The 19,210-nt window shown below is 39.5% G+C and overlaps 1 protein-coding gene across 11 annotated transcripts in view; it reads left to right on the forward strand.

Annotated features, from left to right (window-relative positions):
- LOC119197006 (focal adhesion kinase 1-like) overlaps positions 1–19,210 on the forward strand; it is a 48,429-nt gene that overhangs the window by 13,060 nt on the left and 16,159 nt on the right. For 6 of the 11 annotated variants that reach the window (XM_062565677.1, XM_037452876.2, XM_037452867.2 and 3 more), the window contains 22 exons: positions 1,418–1,704; positions 1,808–1,974; positions 3,768–3,855; positions 4,607–4,686; positions 4,873–4,935; positions 5,013–5,067; positions 5,422–5,562; positions 5,841–5,918; positions 6,709–6,816; positions 7,300–7,417; positions 7,767–7,797; positions 8,141–8,211; positions 8,672–8,689; positions 9,340–9,396; positions 10,336–10,356; positions 11,727–11,824; positions 12,355–12,439; positions 12,520–12,620; positions 14,147–14,262; positions 14,666–14,766; positions 14,904–14,993; positions 15,128–15,332. In XM_062565677.1, coding sequence (XP_062421661.1) covers positions 1,462–1,704; positions 1,808–1,974; positions 3,768–3,855; positions 4,607–4,686; positions 4,873–4,935; positions 5,013–5,067; positions 5,422–5,562; positions 5,841–5,918; positions 6,709–6,816; positions 7,300–7,417; positions 7,767–7,797; positions 8,141–8,211; positions 8,672–8,689; positions 9,340–9,396; positions 10,336–10,356; positions 11,727–11,824; positions 12,355–12,439; positions 12,520–12,620; positions 14,147–14,262; positions 14,666–14,766; positions 14,904–14,993; positions 15,128–15,332 — 2,135 coding nt within the window. In that variant the 5' untranslated portion in view covers positions 1,418–1,461. The remainder of the gene's footprint in view (positions 1–1,417; positions 1,705–1,807; positions 1,975–3,767; positions 3,856–4,606; positions 4,687–4,872; positions 4,936–5,012; positions 5,068–5,421; positions 5,563–5,840; positions 5,919–6,708; positions 6,817–7,299; positions 7,418–7,766; positions 7,798–8,140; positions 8,212–8,671; positions 8,690–9,339; positions 9,397–10,335; positions 10,357–11,726; positions 11,825–12,354; positions 12,440–12,519; positions 12,621–14,146; positions 14,263–14,665; positions 14,767–14,903; positions 14,994–15,127; positions 15,333–19,210) is intronic. The other 5 variants (XM_037452871.2, XM_037452878.2, XM_037452872.2 and 2 more) reach the window with 3 other exon arrangements.

The raw sequence follows: 19,210 nt of genomic DNA on the forward strand, positions 1-19,210 counted from the left end.
AGCCATACGGTTCTGTCATATATGAGAACATGCTGGTTGCTATTAACAGAAAACAGATGATTTTACAGGCAAAAGGACAGTTAAACAACAACATAAGTTTCATATGAACCAAAAAGTTGAATAAACTGAGGGGACGTATTTTATGTACAATCTCGAACTAAAGACTCCTAAAAGGACACTGAGTGCAATGCATCACCTCAGGATGTCATAAAGTGTGTTGGACTTGTGCAAGCACACACCCACGTACACTTTTGATAGAGCAACTTCTTACAAGAGAGTGCTGAGTCAAAGTATTACCTGCATGATGTCCTTGTTTACACTTCTGACGCAGTAACACGTGTCTTTGAAAAGGCAACTGTAGATGAAGTTGTCAAAGTGCTGGACCAACTTTCCCCCTCACCGCTCTGCGTCTAGTCTCTGTTACTCTCTCCCTATCTTCACAGGCATGAAGTCATTTGAACTGTGAGTTCGATTTATTGTCTCCATATTCAGTGGATTAAATAAGTCGCTGTAGATCTTTAAACCCGGAATCACATGGTAGAGAGCCAGCGCCGTTGAGTATGTCCAGAACAATTTACTAATCCTCCCAGAGCAGATCTTAGCGTGTCAAGACAGAATTTAGAAACCACCAGGTTGGACACTGCAGACCTAGCAGCCATGCAACTGGTCGAGAACAGTAGAAATCTGCCGCACAGGGATTCTGGTATGGCTTGGACATGTTGGCCACTTCCACTCGACGCTGCAGGTAGGACTAAAGGTCCAGTTGAGTAGCTGACGTTGTCGTGGCTTACTGTTGAGCTTAGTGCTTGAAGCCATTCCCTGTGCGATTGATTTAGCTGCAGTCTGTTCAGTTTGACCACAGTGTTTTCCATTGGGAATTTATCCATGTTACCTGATTTATATTGAGCGTTGAGGCCATTAGGTCCTTCTATAAAAGACATTGTGTCAGTGATTTGCTGTTTTTTTTTATTGACTTGGTACTTACTGACTGAATAATTTACACACAACTTGTCAGAAACCCTCTTGAAGCTCTATTTAGTTTCAGTTTTTTTTTATTTATTATTTTTATCCAGTTTAATTATCCCAGCTGGATTTGTTCTTGAACAACATTGGACTTTTGTAAGTCAGTCTGTTTTGTGCTCCTAACAAGTATAGTATGAATTGCAGACTGGTGTTGCCCGAGAGGTTGTTTGAGTGGGATTTTTGCTACTTCAACCTTTCTAGTATCTGTGTGCTTCCAAGGGTCGGTCTTTGTACCGTAATCGCTTTATTTTAACCTGTTGATTTTCCTTCGTTGTGTATTGTTCCTGTACTGTTCCCACATAATGTATTTCCGATGAAAGTATAAAATATCGAGAAATACAACGTTGCATTTTTAACCACTGTCCTCGTTTCTTTTGCCTTCTCTCTTTTCCAGAATATGGTGGCCAGTTAGCCCCCGCAGGAGGATCTGAATCAGGCATGGCGTTGTCTTCCTTCTTGGAACCCAACCTCAATCACTCCACAGCCGGTGGTTGTGGGGTTAAATCCCGTGCTGGGATTCCTGGGGGTACCGGTGTTGGTACCAGTGGCTCTGCTGCTGGCCTTGAGCGACCCTCCGGCTCCATGGACCGGGTTCTAAAGATCTTCCATTACTTTGAGACCAATAGCGAACCATGCACATGGGCTAGTAATATCAGGCACGGAGATGCTACAGATGTCAGGGTGAGATAAGCGGTTTCTTACCTTTCTACCTTTCTTCTCCACAGTCAGCATTTCCCTGATGATCACTTTTTTCTCTGTTCATTCTCCCTCCTCATGATAACAGGGTGTCATCCAGAAGATAGCGGAGATCCACAAATTGCGCTGCATGTCCTCTCTGGGCCTCCGTCTGACCCATCTGCACTCTGATGCACTCCATTGGTTACACCCTGATCTTGGTGTGTGTCATGTCCGAGAAAAATATGAGAGACAGCACCCTCAGGATGAGTGGAGGTAAGACTACATCAGTGGTTTACACCGTCTGCTTCCTCTCCTTATCCCTCAACATGCTCACTTTTTTAATAAGGTTTACTAGATCCTGCCATGGTATGATACAGCTGGTTAACCAAGAGGGCAACCTTCATCCACAATGCTGTCCTAAAAGCAAACAGCAGAACATGTTATCTTAAGAGACCAACAATATAGTGATTATACCACAAAATGGCAACTTTATAGATGCCTCGTTGGGTTGGGCACAAGCTACACTTGGGTACATATATACAAAACTATTGTATTTTAATAGACCCAGCGTACAAGCTACAACTAAATAACAAAGGCTTCAATAAAACCATTTAATACTTCCAATAAATCTGCCAGTGGCAATCACTGCGCACAGACAGTAGAAACTATTGCGACCAAGATTGAATATTGCCCCTTTTTGCCAAGGTCCCTGTGAGGAGCTTGGTAGAACATTTGGAAGCCCTTGCATAATGTGTTTCCTCATTCATCCGTGACGTTTAACTAAATTCAATCGGTCAAGGTGACTTCAGTGCACAGATTTATCCGTCAGATCCGGGTCATGATTTGCATGCAATGAGTCGTTATCTGTAATCTTTAGAGCTTTATTTCTTTCTATCTTTTTATTTGATGCAACAGAGCCATATGCCACAAGGAGGGATCTTTTCTGTTTGATGAAGGGAAATTAACTGCTTTTTATCTGAAAGATAATCCGTCTGTTTTCAACCTAGCATAAAAGCTGGCGCTTCTCACGTTCATTCGATATTGTAAACAGCCGTTACATTCAGTCCTTCTGATGTGTTTCACCCAAAGCATTCAAATTGAAATTAGTTGTTAACACCACTAACATGCAGCTGATGGCTCTGCCAGTTGTTGCCGCTTTGCCTCGTGGGTGATAGAACTGTAAGCCCACGGGAGCTGCTTCTGCTTCCAAACTATTGTTAGAATGGCAGAAGTCGCCCAGGGGATGGAGCGACTCTACCTCGCTCCGCCCTCGCTCCCTCGCATGTTTCTCTTCGGTCTCGTGCGCTGCGCACAGTCTCTCTTTTTCCCTTTGATCCTGCTCTCCATCCTTCTTCCTCTCATAAATCCCATCTGGGGTCTATATCTTACCCAGCTGTCTCTCTCCTTTTAAAAACGTCTCTTCTGACATTCTCTTTTTGGTTAATTCATTATAGCACAAGTATGTTTTATTAATTTTGGCTACAGCCTTTATTTCCTTTTGTCATTTAACATCAGGCCTATTGCATTACAGCTGCTTTGGGTTCACTAGACTCCTGATCCATTTTTCTCCACTGTAGTTCTATATGTCAGATGTAAAATGATATGTCACAATAAACAATGATGGCCCACTTGGGTATTTCTATGGCACATCTAATTAGCCAGTGTAACAGCAGGGATCTCATAATTCTTTGTAGTATCAATTTCAGTTGGTTTACGGCCAGACACACCTGAGGTTGCATCTTGGGCCACCACACAGTAATATTGTGAGTGAGACGGCATCAGCTTCCACACTGTGTCCCTGTGATGGCAAACAGACACTCTGCTTTGTTTCTTTTGTTCATTATCAATCAAACAATTATCATAAAACAGACTAGGTATTTGTGTAAGCAGGAAAAGGTTTGAAATGTATCCAGGTTTGTGTATGTGTCCGCTGTATGGATGAGTAAAGATGATCCTTCTGTCTCAATACGGGCATTGGATTTGGTTTCTGCAGGTTATTGTATTCTTTGTGTGGATGCGTGTGATGGCAGTGGATATTTAGTCCAAATTGTCTCTGTCGTTCTCAGGTACGAGTTGCGGATGCGGTACCTTCCTAAAGGTTACCTCAGCCATTTCTCTGAGGACAAACCCTCTCTTAACTACCTCTATCACCAGGTGAGGCAACATAAAGAAGAAGACACAGAAAGGCCTAAGCCTGGGGAAATAATACTACCTAACCATGCAGGTTTACTTTGAAACAGATTACTGAAAAGATACTTGACTGACACAAATTGATTCTCCTCTCACATGGAACTTTACTATAATTTTATAGCAGGCCTCACTCACTAAAAAATGTCTATGTATTTTCTGAAGTTGGTCTATGAGTCAGGTTGTCAGTTTTATCACGTGTTCTTAAACCCTTGAGTGGTTTGCACCTGTGTTCTTATCATGACGAATTGTAACCGTAAATAGCTGGCTATCGTAAGCTCTTGGTAGCCTAAAGCATCCCACGAGGTACTCGTCACTCTCTGCAAATAGATCTCCATTGTCCTGGAAGATGCGCTACCTCCTCCGGACCTCCTCCTACAATATGCAGCATCTTGCAGCAGTAAATTTGCCGCTGTGCAAGTAGACCTTGGAGGCAGAAATAGGCCCACTCTGGGTCTATAAATCTATAAATAGTATTATCACCAACAAATTATTGGATGGAACGTTTTTTAATAAAAAAAAATGTATTTTAAAATCAATGGAAGTAATTGTAAAGACGGTACAATTGAAGAAAACAGTATAACCAATTATTTTGGTTGTACTTTTGATTCTGTTTTTAGTTTAAATTATTGGTAAAATCTTGGGTAGGTTTTAAGAAGAACCTTCTTAGGAGGCTTGAGAATGAGGCCCGTTGTTCTGTTGTACTGTGTTTCTACAGGTAAAAAGTGACTACATGCAACACATAGCTGACCAGGTGGATCAAGAAGTTGCTCTGAAACTGGGCTGTTTGGAAATTAGGTGAGAAAATGACATCTTTTCTTGTACTACAATCGTTTATAAGAGTTGACAAATAATGCTGTTTACTTAAACAGGTATCTTGACTATTATTCCCTTCTTATATCGGAGACAGTTTCCAGAACATGTGATCTAAAAAAATATGAATGGCTGTTAATATTGTTTTACCTTTTCCTGTCTATTCTGTAGGAGGTTCTTCAGAGAAATGCCAGGCAACGCCCTTGATAAGAAATCCAATTATGAACTTTTAGAGTAAGTTTGATTTGATCTAGTTCACACTGTCAATCTTGTCAACATTGCCTCAAATTTTTGTGTTTATGAATGTTTAGGAAAGACGTGGGTCTGAGAAGGTTCTTCCCGAAAAGCCTGCTGGACTCTCTCAAGGTGACGATAACATATTGATAATGTAGTAATGGGACAAGTTACTTTCATCTCCCTCACTAACAGCACACATCGTCTCCCATTTAAATTTAATTGCAAGATGACAGAAGTGTCAGTGGTGGAAATTCCTTTGGGAATCTTTGTCCCACTCACTCGCCCGGATGAGCTGGCGGCTATTTGACAGAGCTGCTGGCAAAGAGACTAACCTGATGACTGAATTAATGTCTTATAATCGGATTGTCTGGCATCAAGTGAAAGTTGTCACTCGCAGTGTGCTTTGTCATTTCTTGGCTTCAGGACCTACTGTCTCCCAGAAAGACTTACCCGTGGAAATGTCTTTTTCTCCCACTCTATCAGGCGAAGACTCTCCGGAAGCAGATCCAGCAAACCTTTAAGCAGTTTGCTAACCTCAACGATGAGCAGAGCATCCACAAATTCTTTGACATACTGTCTCCCATCTACCACTTTGACAAAGAGTGCTTCAAATGTGCTTTGGGGGTAGGGCAACACTCAACAACACAATTCAGGAGGATGAACCTATCAAAATATAGGTTCTCTTTCATTCATTTAAATACAGCTTCATTTTACCGTATTATTGTTATTGTCACTATCGCCTACACAGTGCAGAGTTTGCTATCCTAGAAGGCATTTCACATTAATATGTGTGAAAACAGAGAATACGATTAAAATAGTTTATTCCAATGATATTTCATTTTTAAGTAATACAGATGATGAAATTCAACATCTATTTTAAAACTGTATATCTTCCTCCGCAGTCTAGTTGGATCATATCAGTGGAGTTAGCTATTGGACCAGAAGAAGGAATCAGCTACCTCACCGATAAGGGCTCAATGGTGAGTATGCACTGAGACAACTCATCTCACAAGGTCCAACTTTAACTATGTCCGTGGTAAAGATGTTTACAAATGAACTCTTTAATTAATGAATTGTTTAATCAGATTTTTTTTAGGCTTACCAATGAACCAGTCGAATGTTTTTTCTTTCAGTACTACTATATGCTGCAGTGGTGTTTAATGCTTACTGCTGCATACTAGATGCTTTTATTTTGAAGGATAGATTGGCAATCTATCATAAAGCCCTCTGCTGGCTGTCCTCTCCAGTAGACAGATTTTATCTTGACTCCACACTTGCCCAAATTAAAAAGTCTTAAAATGTCAGTGGTCAAGCCATTTTTCTTACAAAACATATGGTATGAGCCACAGTGAGCCATATGTGTGCAGTCACTGTATGATGCAATCAGGCGATCCACACAGCTGCATTTGGGAGGTGCTGACTGCACTGCCAACTCAAAATGCAAGAAACAGCTGGAAGCCTTTTCCTCCAGTGCGTAAATTGAGGTATTACATTTCAAGTTAATGATGACATACTGTCAAAATGTCTCCAGTTAATTCGATAAGTCGATTCGGTGAGCGTGTCCTGTTTGGCCTTCATACACACATGAAATTCCCTTTTGATGACGTTGTCTTTCTCGTGCTTAGTGTTGGCATTTGTGCCCATTTCAAAAATAGATACATGACTGACTGGTGCCATGGGGAAAAAAAGTTCTCAGCCCCTGGGCAAATATGCATATGTACATTATATGTGTTATCAAATATTTATGTGTTTCTGTCTTTGTCGTTGCAGCCTACACACTTAGCTAACTTTAACCAGGTTCAGTCCATCCAGTACTCTGCTTTGGAAGAGAAGGACAGGAAAGGCATGTTGCAGCTCAACGTAGCAGGAGCTCCAGAGGTGAAAACACACTGACACACCTTGCAATGCAATCAATATTTTACTTTTTAATTGTAGGGTGATTCACTGTGGGATAGTGCCTGTCAGTATACGATGCTTGCACATGCATGTTTCAAGTTGTATTTGAATTGTTTGAGTAGAAATAAAAAAATGTAAATTTTGTAAAAATAAAATTTGCGTCTTCTTGTTAAAATATTAGATTAGCCAATCTGCAGTAAAATACAATGTGAGGAAAGAAGGAAACAGCCCATCGGGAGGGTGAAGGCGGTTGGCGGTTGCCATCTGCACTTGAGTGTCGACGTGAGTGTGTCTGTCAAAAGTGGGCGTATGTTTGCAGCAGGCTTTTCTAGTGGAAAAGTGTGTGTGTGTGTGCGTGCACTGGTAGAAGACGTTACCCCTAATAAAGCTCTCACTGTGTCTCTGTGAAGCAGCCCTCTGTCTCAATAATCCTGTGTGTGTGTGTGTGTGTGTGTGTGTGTGTAGCCCCTCACAGTCACCACGGCATTGCTGACCACGGCAGAAAACATGGCTGACTTGATTGACGGCTACTGTCGACTCGTCTCCTCGGCTACTCACTCCTTCATTGTCAGAGTCCACAAAGGTATGATGCACCACCACTCTTACATTTCTCTCTTTACCATAGACCCACGTTTTGGGTATGTTTGGTCAATTCCGGAAGTTTAAAGGTTTAGTTTTCTGCAGTTAATGATTATTGGCATAATTTCTATGTTGTTTAGGTAACTTTAAGCAACAAAAAATAGCCTCTACTATGTTTGAAATTCCTGTCAGCCATCGTATTGGGGATGATGAGGACTTTGCATAACCAAGCGCAATTTAGTTTCTTTTCAAAAAATAAATATGGCTTCTGAAAATTGGTTACCGTGATGCAGTTTTAACAAGAGGCCAGTCTGTTCCCAGTCTAACTCATGTTATTTATGTTGTGTCTCCAGAGGGGGACAGAGCTCTGCCGTCCATCCCCAAGTAAGTTAACAGACTTATACGGTCTCATCAGCTGCCTTATCAAGTCAGTTTCCTGTGATAGAAGCGGTTTAGTCAAGTTGTATCTTCTAATTCTTTCAGTTTTTGCTTGAGTGACTAGGCTGTCTTGTGCTGTCAATGCTAGTTATTTTAGTCTTTTTATGTCCTTAAATACTTAGGATTATATTTTGTAAAAGACATTGATGTATGTGTATTTTTTTCTCGGATGTTTAGCATTGAAAAGCAACACACATGACAGGATGTGGGAGGATTTCCATTCCTCCGGCTTCACTGCTATCTTAATAGCGGCATTTTAGAGCTAAGGATTTTCTCATCTCTCTTCCAGAGTATCAAATCATGAGAGGAGGATGGAAAAACGGATGGAAGGAGTAAGGACCAGAGCTGTTTGTGTCTCAGGTATAAATCCCTGTTTCACTTTCCCTTACCCTGTCGCTCTGCCCCCCCCGCCCCGATGTGTGTTTTCCTGTCTGTGTGCCGCTTTAAATGTCACAAGTGACAGTGACTGCTAGCAGTAGGATAAAGGGTTCATAGATTTGTGTTCGTGCCCTGTTCCCTCCATAAAGCCTCATCTGTGTGTGCAATGAAGAGTCCTTGTCTCGCCAGATGTCCCTGTGGACAGCTTTAGTCAGTGTCACTCTTCCTGTGTCGTAACTGTCTACTGACCTCTAAATAACTCACAGTTACCCAGACTGATAGGAAAATTACCTTGGGTATAATATCAAGTTATTTAATAACATGTGTGACCTTATTTGTTTTTCTCTTAACAGTAGAACTAATGCTCTTTCCCCTCTGTGTGTGTGTGTGTGTGTGTGTGTGTGTGTGTGTGTGTGTTTCATGCTGCATGTGGCTTCTGCAGGTCACACTAGTGGCGATGGTAAACAATTTATTTTCTATTAACGGCCCTAAACTAGTAACTTAATGGATTTTCTGTGTTGACATTTAGCGCACTGTGAGTGCTGTATCTCGGTATCTCTTGTAAGCGTTTCAGCTCTTATCCGTGACTCAACCTGTTATTCTTCCACTTGTTTCTGTGGAAAGAATGAACGTTTCCATCCCGCCCCTTTTCCCATCCTCTGTCCGTCTCTTTGCCTTTTTTTTATTGAGCTCCTTTGTCCTACATCACTTGTGTGCAGCTGTTTCATAGTATAATAGTATAAGACAATTTAAATTGTGTTGGAGTTCGGTATGGTGACCGTCTTTTGGAAAGGTACGTCTGTCTGACTGGTGGGTTTCAGTTATTGTTGCCATTTTCACTCCTTATTTGTCTGCAAAGGTGTGTTCCCGGAAACTTGAGTATTTCACAGTGATTAGGGTTATAGTCGCAGTATTTCCTAATAATCCAGGCGATGCAAAGAATTTTGATTTTTAAAATGGGACTTTTGGTTTGTGTTAGATAAATTGGAATGCAGTATCAAAAGGAAGCTTTACATGTTGGCTTGGGTCAACACTTGTATCTGTCACTAACTGAGACCTGACGCTTTTTGCCTCTTTTTTTCCCCTCCCCAATTTGCTCTGGCTCTGCAGAAACGGACGACTATGCTGAGATCATAGATGAGGAGGACACCTATACGATGCCTTCAAGTAAGTTCCAATGCACAAAACCATTGCAGGCAGTTTATTTGACAACTGGAAAAGTGCACAGGTCATCATTGTGCACCTGTGTTTTGCCCTGGCGATCAGTGGACCTTGTCGGCGCAGCAAACAGTGTGTGCATTCTACTGTCAGTTCCAGTGTGTGTAGGTGACAAGCTTGTCGAGGTGAAGAGGAGAGAGAGTTTGAGATATTTGAGTTGGTATGTGCTTGTGTTTATCAATTTAGACTAATTCATTGTGTGTCCCTATATGTTAATACATTAAGTTATTGCCCATTCACAGGCTTAATCTTGGCTCTTCAGAAGTCATGTACGGAATGTACGGAATAACTAATGTATTACGTAGTCAAGGGAAATGGCATTGTGAACTCTGGTGTGTTCAGTTGTTTGACTATGGAAAGCAACTTGAATTTCTGTAAAACCTCTGTTTTAAATGTTTCATTACTCTCTAACATATTAGAAGATTTACTGATACTGTGGAAAAATTACACCAGTAACACAACCAATTCAGGCACGAGATTTGAGTTAAACTATTTTTATATTGGTGGACTAACGGATGGTAGGAAAGGACATAAATGACTATTTTCCGTGGTTATATCTGGCTTATCTTATAAAAGAGGAAACCACTTGAACCACTTACAGTTTGTAGACCTTTTCATATACAAGTAGTATTACCTCACTAAATTCCCCATTCAAAAATCCTCAAACTATTACCCTTTGTAGCACAAGTTGTTCCGTGTTTTTCAATTTTAATGTGCTTTTTGCATAAATTATAGCTAGCACCAAAGTCCTGTGGACAGCAAGCATGCAGAAATGGGAATTCATCAATATCACACCTATTTCAATTGTTAAAGACTGCAGTCGCATTTATTGATCTCTGTACTCACAGCTAGTTATTTCTGTCTCCTGTCACTAACTCGTTTTCCCAGAATACTATGGACTAGACCAAGGTAATGATTGGAACGTTACATACGTTTGGTTGTAGTGTGTTGGCACTTTGATTTGGTGGTTGTTGCGATCCTTTTTTTATGTTTGCCTGCAACTGTGAATTAAAACTGAATGTTTTTCAGCACATGTACTTGAATTGACGAACCCCCCCTCCACCCTCCCCCCCCTTTGCGGATGTTTGATGTGCTGTCAGTTGATTGCAGCTTTAGAGCAGAAACAACGTTGTTGCAGAAGGATTGTGTTGTGTATTTCTGAAGCCCATCTACACTTCAGGGCAACAGTTCAAAACATTTTATAAACTGCTTAACTAGGCCAGTTGTGGAGCTGGAAGGGCTGTAAGAGGGAAGGGTTTAAATAGTCACATTTTAAACCGAAACCACTAACAAAGAGTGTAGTCCAACTCTATTGTTCAGGCATAATGATCGACTTCTTTAAGTTTACATCAGCAACATTTAGAGGCAAGGCTAACTGGCATTGATTGTAACCGATTATACATTTTTGTAACTGTGTGTCGCAACCTCATTTGTTGTTTTTCCCTTTTCCATTTTTTTTATTGCAAAGCATAAAGGTCACACATGCGTTGAACATGTTACAGCTGTAAACTGTATCAAAGACAAAGAGATTTGTTAAATCCTGTGTACTTATGTATGCTATATTCATATGCTGATTGCATGGAAAAGTCAGGTCAACATTGTCGGTAAACCACCAGCCTATAAAGAGTCTGAGGTTTAAAGACCTTTTTTTTATTCTTATTTTCCTCAAAACTTCCAATAAAACTAAAAGGTTTTTCTAGCCTTACTGGACTTTTCAAAAGTTCAGATGAAATTTGACTGCTTTAAATAACAGAGATACAAATTATTTTTGGACAAAATAAACGAAACCAGCCTAAATCTGCCTTTGAGCCTTCAATTCCGGTCATTGTACAATTCACCAGACTTTATCCATTTAAATGTATATGTGCACTGAGTGTTTTTGTTGTTTGTCTGTGTTACATGGCATGTCTGGCTGTGGTTTGTTGGTTCTGCTGTTGCATGTTGTTGACACTGAGCTCTGTTGATTTTTTTGCTTTGTTGCTTAAGAAACTAAGCTTGTCAGAACAGGAATGTGCACTATTCATCTGGAAATTCAGGATAATTGAATTTGAATGGCAGCATGGTGCATACTGGTACCTGTTGACTAGAAAATAAAAACGTTGATAAAGAACATAAGAACTTTGACCTTTTTCAGCCATTAAAGGCATATTTAACTAAACTGCACATTGTAAAATGCTTTGACAAACTTGGCAAATGGAAGGCTGACAATGAAGTGTATGGTAAAGGTCTTCTCTCTCTGTGTGTCTTTATCTGTATGTCTATGTATATTGTGTACTCAGCACGCGACTATGAAATTCTGCGAGAATGCATTGAATTGGGACGCTGCATAGGTGAGGGTCAGTTTGGAGACGTCCACCAAGGAGTCTACATCAGCCCGGTATGTACAGTAATCTCTCTCTCTCTCTCTCTCTCTCTCTCTCTCTCTCTCTCTCTCTCTCTCTCTCTCTCTCTCTCTCTCTCTCTCTCACGTTTTAATATTTGTAGGTCTGGATGGTAGATTTTTATCTGAATAATCTTATTAAAATAAACCAGTGTTGATGGTCTTTTAACAAATGGTTGAGTAAACATTATGTACCATTAAACCGTTCACTCACACAACAATCACTCAGACATGTAACATGGTTTTATAATGAATTCACTCAAGTTACTTGGCTCTATTTAAGCTTAACAATAATAAATTGAACTTGAACTCACATCACTATGACTACGTATATACAGTATTACTGTAACAGGAAAAAAAAGACCGGATGGGCTTGGCACCATGCTTGAACCCTTTGTTATTTATTAGAAATGGGGGATACACATATTGTCTGTGTACTTTCATAAGCTTTTTAAAATTGGCTGTATTTAGATTTAGATCAAATGTAATGCTGATGGTGTAGTTGATTTGGAATATCTTCCTCGCAGGAGAACCCTGCCCTGTCCGTGGCAGTGAAGACGTGTAAGAATTCGACGTCGGACAGTGTCAGGGAAAAGTTTCTCCAAGAAGCATGTGAGTTCAACAGTCAAGAGTTAGCCGAATAGCCTTTTGTTGCTTTTGGTGAACCGAACCCCATTTATTTTTACCTGCAGTAACCATGCGTCAGTTTGACCACCCCCACATTGTGAAGCTGATGGGCGTCATCCCGGATAATCCAGTCTGGATCATCATGGAGCTCTGCACGCTGGGAGAGGTAAGACACTGATAGGAGTACAATGTCTGTCACACAATCAACAGCCTTTTCTTTGTTTTCTGTTCTATCTTCACTTTGCATTAGTGCATTATTCTCAACTGTGTTTACTGTAAACATTAGGGAACTGTGTCGTCCTGTTTGCATAAAACTAGACTAAATGTCCAAGCATCACCCCAAAAATCAAATTCATAAATAGTTTCTCAATTAGTTATAAATTGCATTTACTTGGGTTTCAAAAATAATTTGTTTGCATTGCTTTGGTGTTTTGGTTCTTATAGCAAGTGCATTTTAGAGGCACATCTGAGCTCTAGAGCTCCACATCAACTGTGTAGGCAGCAGACCGGAACTCACCTGCTGCCTAAGCTAGAAACACCCACATGCTCTGTCTTACCTTCTGTTGTTGACTAGGATGACGTTATTGATTTCTCTTCACATCACCATTGTCTTCAATGTTTTTCTGCCCCTTTATCTTGATTTCTCGTTGTCTCACTCATTATATCCAGGGTTCGAAATGACTTAGGACTCGCGGGGGGTCCCCTAAAATGTAACTATAAAAAATACTGAAGACTACCTTGCTACACTATATACTGCAGGCAAAATTATATTGACATATTTTGAAGGTGGGATAATGGTCTTGGGATGTTTTTCATGCTTTATAATCATCAACTAGATCTGCACAGGAAAACCTGTGACTCTCCATAGCTCACTGCGTAGATCTGTGGGCTTGTTGACTATAGGATGTTTTGATCCACGTGGTTCGAATCCCGATCGTTCCGATCTTTTTTTAAATATATTTTCTTGAATACATGTTTTCATACGTGGTTGTGATGTAGTGCTCACTTATACAATCGTGAACGCTGCAATGGATTTGTGATGCGCTTTGTAGATTTTCAGCAATATGTTTGTGAATGTGCTGCTGTTAGCTGGCAGATTGTTTGGCTTCATACACATACAGCAAGAAACGTTGACAAACGCACTCTTCTAATCATTACGTTACACTGGGTATCTAAGTTAGTTAATGCAACTTTTGATATAGGAACACCAACTCCAAATATTTTACTATAATACGCAATTATTATGGAGATATAATGCACTTACAGCATTTTCATTAGGGATTTCACTTTTTGTGAGGCTTCGTTTTTGCCGCGTTCAACAATAACCTACGTTTCTGCACCATAGACCACAACAATCTGTGATGCTATTAGCTGCCCTGATTGCTGCCCATTCGCGCTAGGAAATAAAATAATTATTGTTATGAATATAAAACGTCACTAAAGACCTTTTCACAATCATTTTTAATGTTAAAAATATTTGTCGGGGACCCCCCAAAATCTAAAAATAAATTCTTATAGGGGGTCCCTAATGACTTATAGGGGGTCCGGGACGCCCCCAGACCCCCCTCATTTCGAACCCTGATTATATCTCTATCTATTTCCTCTGCTTTTCCTGATTTATTCAATTGTTTCTGCTATTTTCAACAACAAATTGCAGCTCTATGCCTCTCTTTTCTGTTTTGCTTTCCATAGTTAAGGTCATTTCTCCAGGTGAGGAAGTACAGTCTAGACCTGGCCACTCTCATCTTGTACTCGTATCAGCTCAGCACAGCACTGGCATATCTGGAGAGCAAGCGCTTTGTGCACAGGTATGCATCAGGGTCTGCCAAACACCCATAATGCCACACTATTTTAAAATGATTAAAGGTAATGTTCCACCACAAAATGAAAATGAAGTTGAGTAACATTTGAAATGAAATGTGTTTAGTGATTAATTCAATAAATGAATAAATGAATGTTTATTTCATGGGAAATAGATTTTTTCTGTAAAACCACAACCCAGCGTTGCCACCTACTGGAGAAATTACAACGACACGTGTATGTACTTAAAAAAAATAAAGAAGGGATATACGTATTGTGATATGTTGGAACGCTTCTTTGTACACTCGTTATTTTATAATGCTGTTTTTTTTAGAAGCTACATAAGAGAATAGATAAATTCTTTATGGGGCAAAAAAAAATGTGTGCTCAATTCGGATTTCTCTTCCTCAGGGACATCGCCGCGCGGAACGTGTTGGTGTCTACAGTTGACTGTGTAAAACTTGGGGACTTTGGTTTGTCTCGATATATGGAAGATAGCTCGTATTATAAGGGTAAATATAACACCGCCTATCATTACGATCCTTCGCTGTCATAACACCATAATAATCACTATTATCATTAATTGCACTGACATAAACTGAGCCGATCAGTTGAGTATAACACAGCTCTGCTGATTTCTGCTTCCCAGCATCTAAAGGTAAACTGCCCATTAAATGGATGGCTCCAGAATCCATTAACTTCAGGCGGTTTACCACAGCCAGCGACGTCTGGATGTTTGGTGAGTTCAAGTCTGTTCTAATGCTTTGTGTTTTTTAGTTTTACGTCTGACTCTTTCTGTATTAAAGAGCCAATAGGTGAATGTCTCAGTCTCTTGCAGTGCATGAGTTTTTCTGCTTTTCTGTCCTTCCATAGGTGTCTGCATGTGGGAAATCCTAATGTTCGGTATCAAGCCTTTCCAGGGTGTGAAGAACAATGACGTCATCGGCAGGATAGAGAATGGCGAGCGACTAGCGATGCCCCCTCAGTGCCCTCCTACTCTCTACAGCTTGATGACAAAGTGTTGGTCGTATGATCCAAGCAAGAGGCCACGCTTCACCGAACTGAAAACACAACTGAGGTATTTATTAGAGTGTGGATTGAATGTCTCTGTGTGTGTGAGCCAGTTGTGTTGCAGTGTCACTAACCACCAACGATCTCATCTGGAGTGTGATTCGAGAATGTTAAATGATGATCATTATGTGTACATGAGCTTATTTTTGTATTGTCGTTGTGAAGATAAAGGAACGTGCCAGAGTAAATTTCTCAAATAGTTTGTTTCCTCATGCCTTCCTAACAGCAGATGTCGCTGTCTGTGTCAGTAATCTAACAAGATGAATGAAGCAAACCAAAAGAGACAGGTCATACTTTTAAAATTAAGCAATGTATTTTGGTCTTTCTTTATGGTTTATGGTTGGACATCACACCAGAATTAATGTATAAAGATGGATGTGTATTTTAGGCTCATTTGATTAGATTCACTTTTAAATACTACAATAACTTTATATCTTTAATACTGGATATGGGCCCCGAGGGATGTAATCTCTTGTGCAAAACCTATTCTTGGTGGTCGGATTCATGTAGTCATTTCAAATGGATTTCTATGGATTAAAAACAAAGACAATTGTCTAATACATTTGATCAATATCCGGAACGTGCATTTGACAGCAATTATTGCATGAAAATTACGATATGACCATCATCACTACTACTTTTTTATCATTGTTTCTACATCGTTCAACTCCCTCAAGATTAACCTTATTGCCAACAATTCCGGTTTATAGTGAGTGTTTCTTTTCAAATAGAACACAAAGCCAAAACAAAACTGTACAATTGATTCAGACTACACTTCATCTCCTGTTTAGGCTAATGTCAGCATAGTTGGCATGGTAACATAGATTTGATGATGACAGAGAGAGATTAAATGATATCTCGGTCACGCCTTGCCTCCTTGTTAAATGATACATCACTTCCTTTGTTTTCGAGCTTTGCCCAAAGACAGATTTCTAAAGACATGTATCTATAGAGAGATACAGTCCCATGTGTTGTGATCGGATAAGACAAATCAATACAACACTGAATACACCTTAAACACTGTTGTGTGAATACATTGTCACTGATATTGCCCGTAAAACCGTAAGAGTCTGACCTATTCAGGATTTATATTAAGTTTGTGAAATAATTTTTCCCAGCAACAGTGACTCAACAATTCATAATCATTCAGACATGAACAAACTTGCAGTTTTTGGGAAATAACGCCTCAGCTGATGGGAACAAAGGACGAACAGGAGTGGTGCTGCTAGTGATGAAATACCTTGGGTTCAGGTTTTGGAGGGCTGCAGTAAAAGAGTGCAAACTGAATCTCAGTGAAAACAGTCAATGAAGCTTATTTACAACACAAATTGTTACTCGAGTTCATTTTCATTTAAATAACATGACAATCTGAAGGTCCTCAGTTAAGCCTTATACATACCAGCTCTGTTTTTTTGTATTGTGTGTTTTACGGATATAAATTTTCACAGTTAATATACTTATGACTAAATAATACCGTCAACAGTAAAATGGTGCTATGTAGGCTCTGTTTTTAATCAATAAATCACATTTATTATTTCTTAAACTTAACAAGTAGTATTCCAGATGTTAGCTTCATTATATTTACAAAAAAACAGATTATGCAGCTTAACGCGACAAACATGTTCCCTCCTTTATCATTATTATCTACTTCCGTTTATCATATGCATAATTATGTTTTCATACTATGTTTCTTATTACTCAAAATGAAATTTACATGTAGCGTTCCTATTGTTAATTTTTACTTTTACTTTTTAACATTTTACACAAGTTAGACAACAGGAGCAGCAAGAGGCCATGTTTCCTGCTATATGCACATTCCTTCTCACTCACACAGAAACAGGAGATTAAGAGCACAAATTCAACTAATTCAACTCAATTAGTTCGCTTAAAACCAGCATGACTCACACCTTAAATTCCATCTGAAGGGTTCTCAATGTCCGCTTTCAGAATATTTCACCCTCTCTGCCTCCTTTTTTAAAACTTATTTTGTTCTCCTTCTCAACCTCCTGATTAGAGAGCGAGAGAGATGGATTTTTTTTTTTTGCAGCACTATACTTTCATAGTTAAAGGTCTGGTGCTGCTGGCCCATCATCATTTTAGGGGCTTCATTATTCTCCCAAAAATGTTTGACTGGAAATACTCCGGGACTATTGGACGACTAGTAGATAAGGTATTGCCTCTATGTACATGCCTTTCGCTCATCAGGCTTTTTAAGTGGGGTCATGCCTACAGCACACATTTTCAACACACATTTTCAGTGGGTCAACAAAATTCATATGATATGTTTTTAGATGCTATAATTATTTTTCCTTTCGTTACAATTGTTTGCTCCTTGTTCCACTTGTGTAAGGAGGTCAATTCTTTATTAATAACCTTTTTGTTGTCCCCCATTATGAAGTATGTATATATATATGTATATATATATATGTATGTATGTATATATATATATGTGTGTGTGTGCCCATGCACACGTCTATATCGTGGTGCTCACTGTCGATCAGTTATAGCAGTTATACTGGGCAGCTCACAGATGAGAGGTATGTGAAAATAAAACTGGGCAGTGCTGAAAAGTCCAATATTGTGGAGTTCACCCAGCCTGAGTAAATAATCTGAACAGGCGTCGTTATTCCAGGTGGCAGCCAGGTGTTCGCAGGGGAGGAGACAGTCAGCTTTATGTTGCCCTGTGCCGATGTTCTCATTGTCACATGTACCTGTGCATGATGTCATATATTGTTGAAAGAGGAGTTTGGTAGATTTATTTGTGACTTGTTAATGCCATGGCTTTTTGAATAGACATTCAATAAAAATGCCCTAGAGGTACAGAACTATAAGTAACCTTTTAGAACTGATATACATTGTGATGTAGTCTTTGATTTTTAAGTCTAGATATAGTAAAAAGTAATGGATTTGACCTATTCTTAGTGCACAGTATTCATCCAGACAATTATCGTATTGATATGAACATAAGATACACAATACTACTGATACTTACCAAAGACTTTAATACTTTCAGACATATGTTTACTGCTTAAGAAATGCCAATTACAAAACTATGTAATTTTTTAATCCGAGCAAATAAATTCAATACATACTATTTTTAACTAGTAATTTATCTTGATTGAAAGAAGGCTGGAGAGAAGGACCTGAGAGGAGACAGATTTTGACAGGTGCCAGGACACACACACACCCTGCAGGAAATAACAGAACAGGAGGGTAATGACGTGACTGGAATCAGCCTTTACCCTTGTCGGAGAAAGGAGAGTAGAAGCAGTGTGCGACTGCCTGTATTGGATTGTTCAAACTGGTTTGGTTTTCAGGAAACAGGTCGGTAAGTCAATCATTTTAGTAAATTCAGTGTGGTATCATTGGCTGCATTTGAAGAATGTTGAGTTTGGGGCGTGGGGCGACAAGTGATTTGTTTAAGCAACATTACTCATAAAGTAATCTTAAACTGCTTTAGTTCCTGTTAACGATTTGCCTGATACTGTAAAAAGATGGCATCAGTTTGTGTTTGTGTGAATATTAGTCAGCTTTATTGTAAATGAGGTCTCTAGTTCAATGTATGTAAAAATAAAGGTTAAAATGTAAGTTAAAATAAAGGTTGGATGAGTAAACCACGATGGTTGAAATATGTTCCTTCACAACACGACCGTGTTGCAGCGTAGACACGAGGAGATTCATATGACACTGGCTTAAATTGTATTCATTTTAACGTTTATAAAAAAAAAAAAAATTGATTCGCTCACTGAATATTATTGTCTGTTGCTTAACTGTAAAAGACCATGAGGTCGGCACAAAGGAATGCTCTGTATGTCTTTCTTGAGGTTGTTTGGGTATTAACAGCTGACAATCACAGCAACGTGTGTGTGCCAGTGTGTGTGTGTG

This window comes from Pungitius pungitius, chromosome 11, assembly GCF_949316345.1.
Source record: "Pungitius pungitius chromosome 11, fPunPun2.1, whole genome shotgun sequence".
Lineage (NCBI taxonomy): Eukaryota > Metazoa > Chordata > Actinopteri > Perciformes > Gasterosteidae > Pungitius > Pungitius pungitius.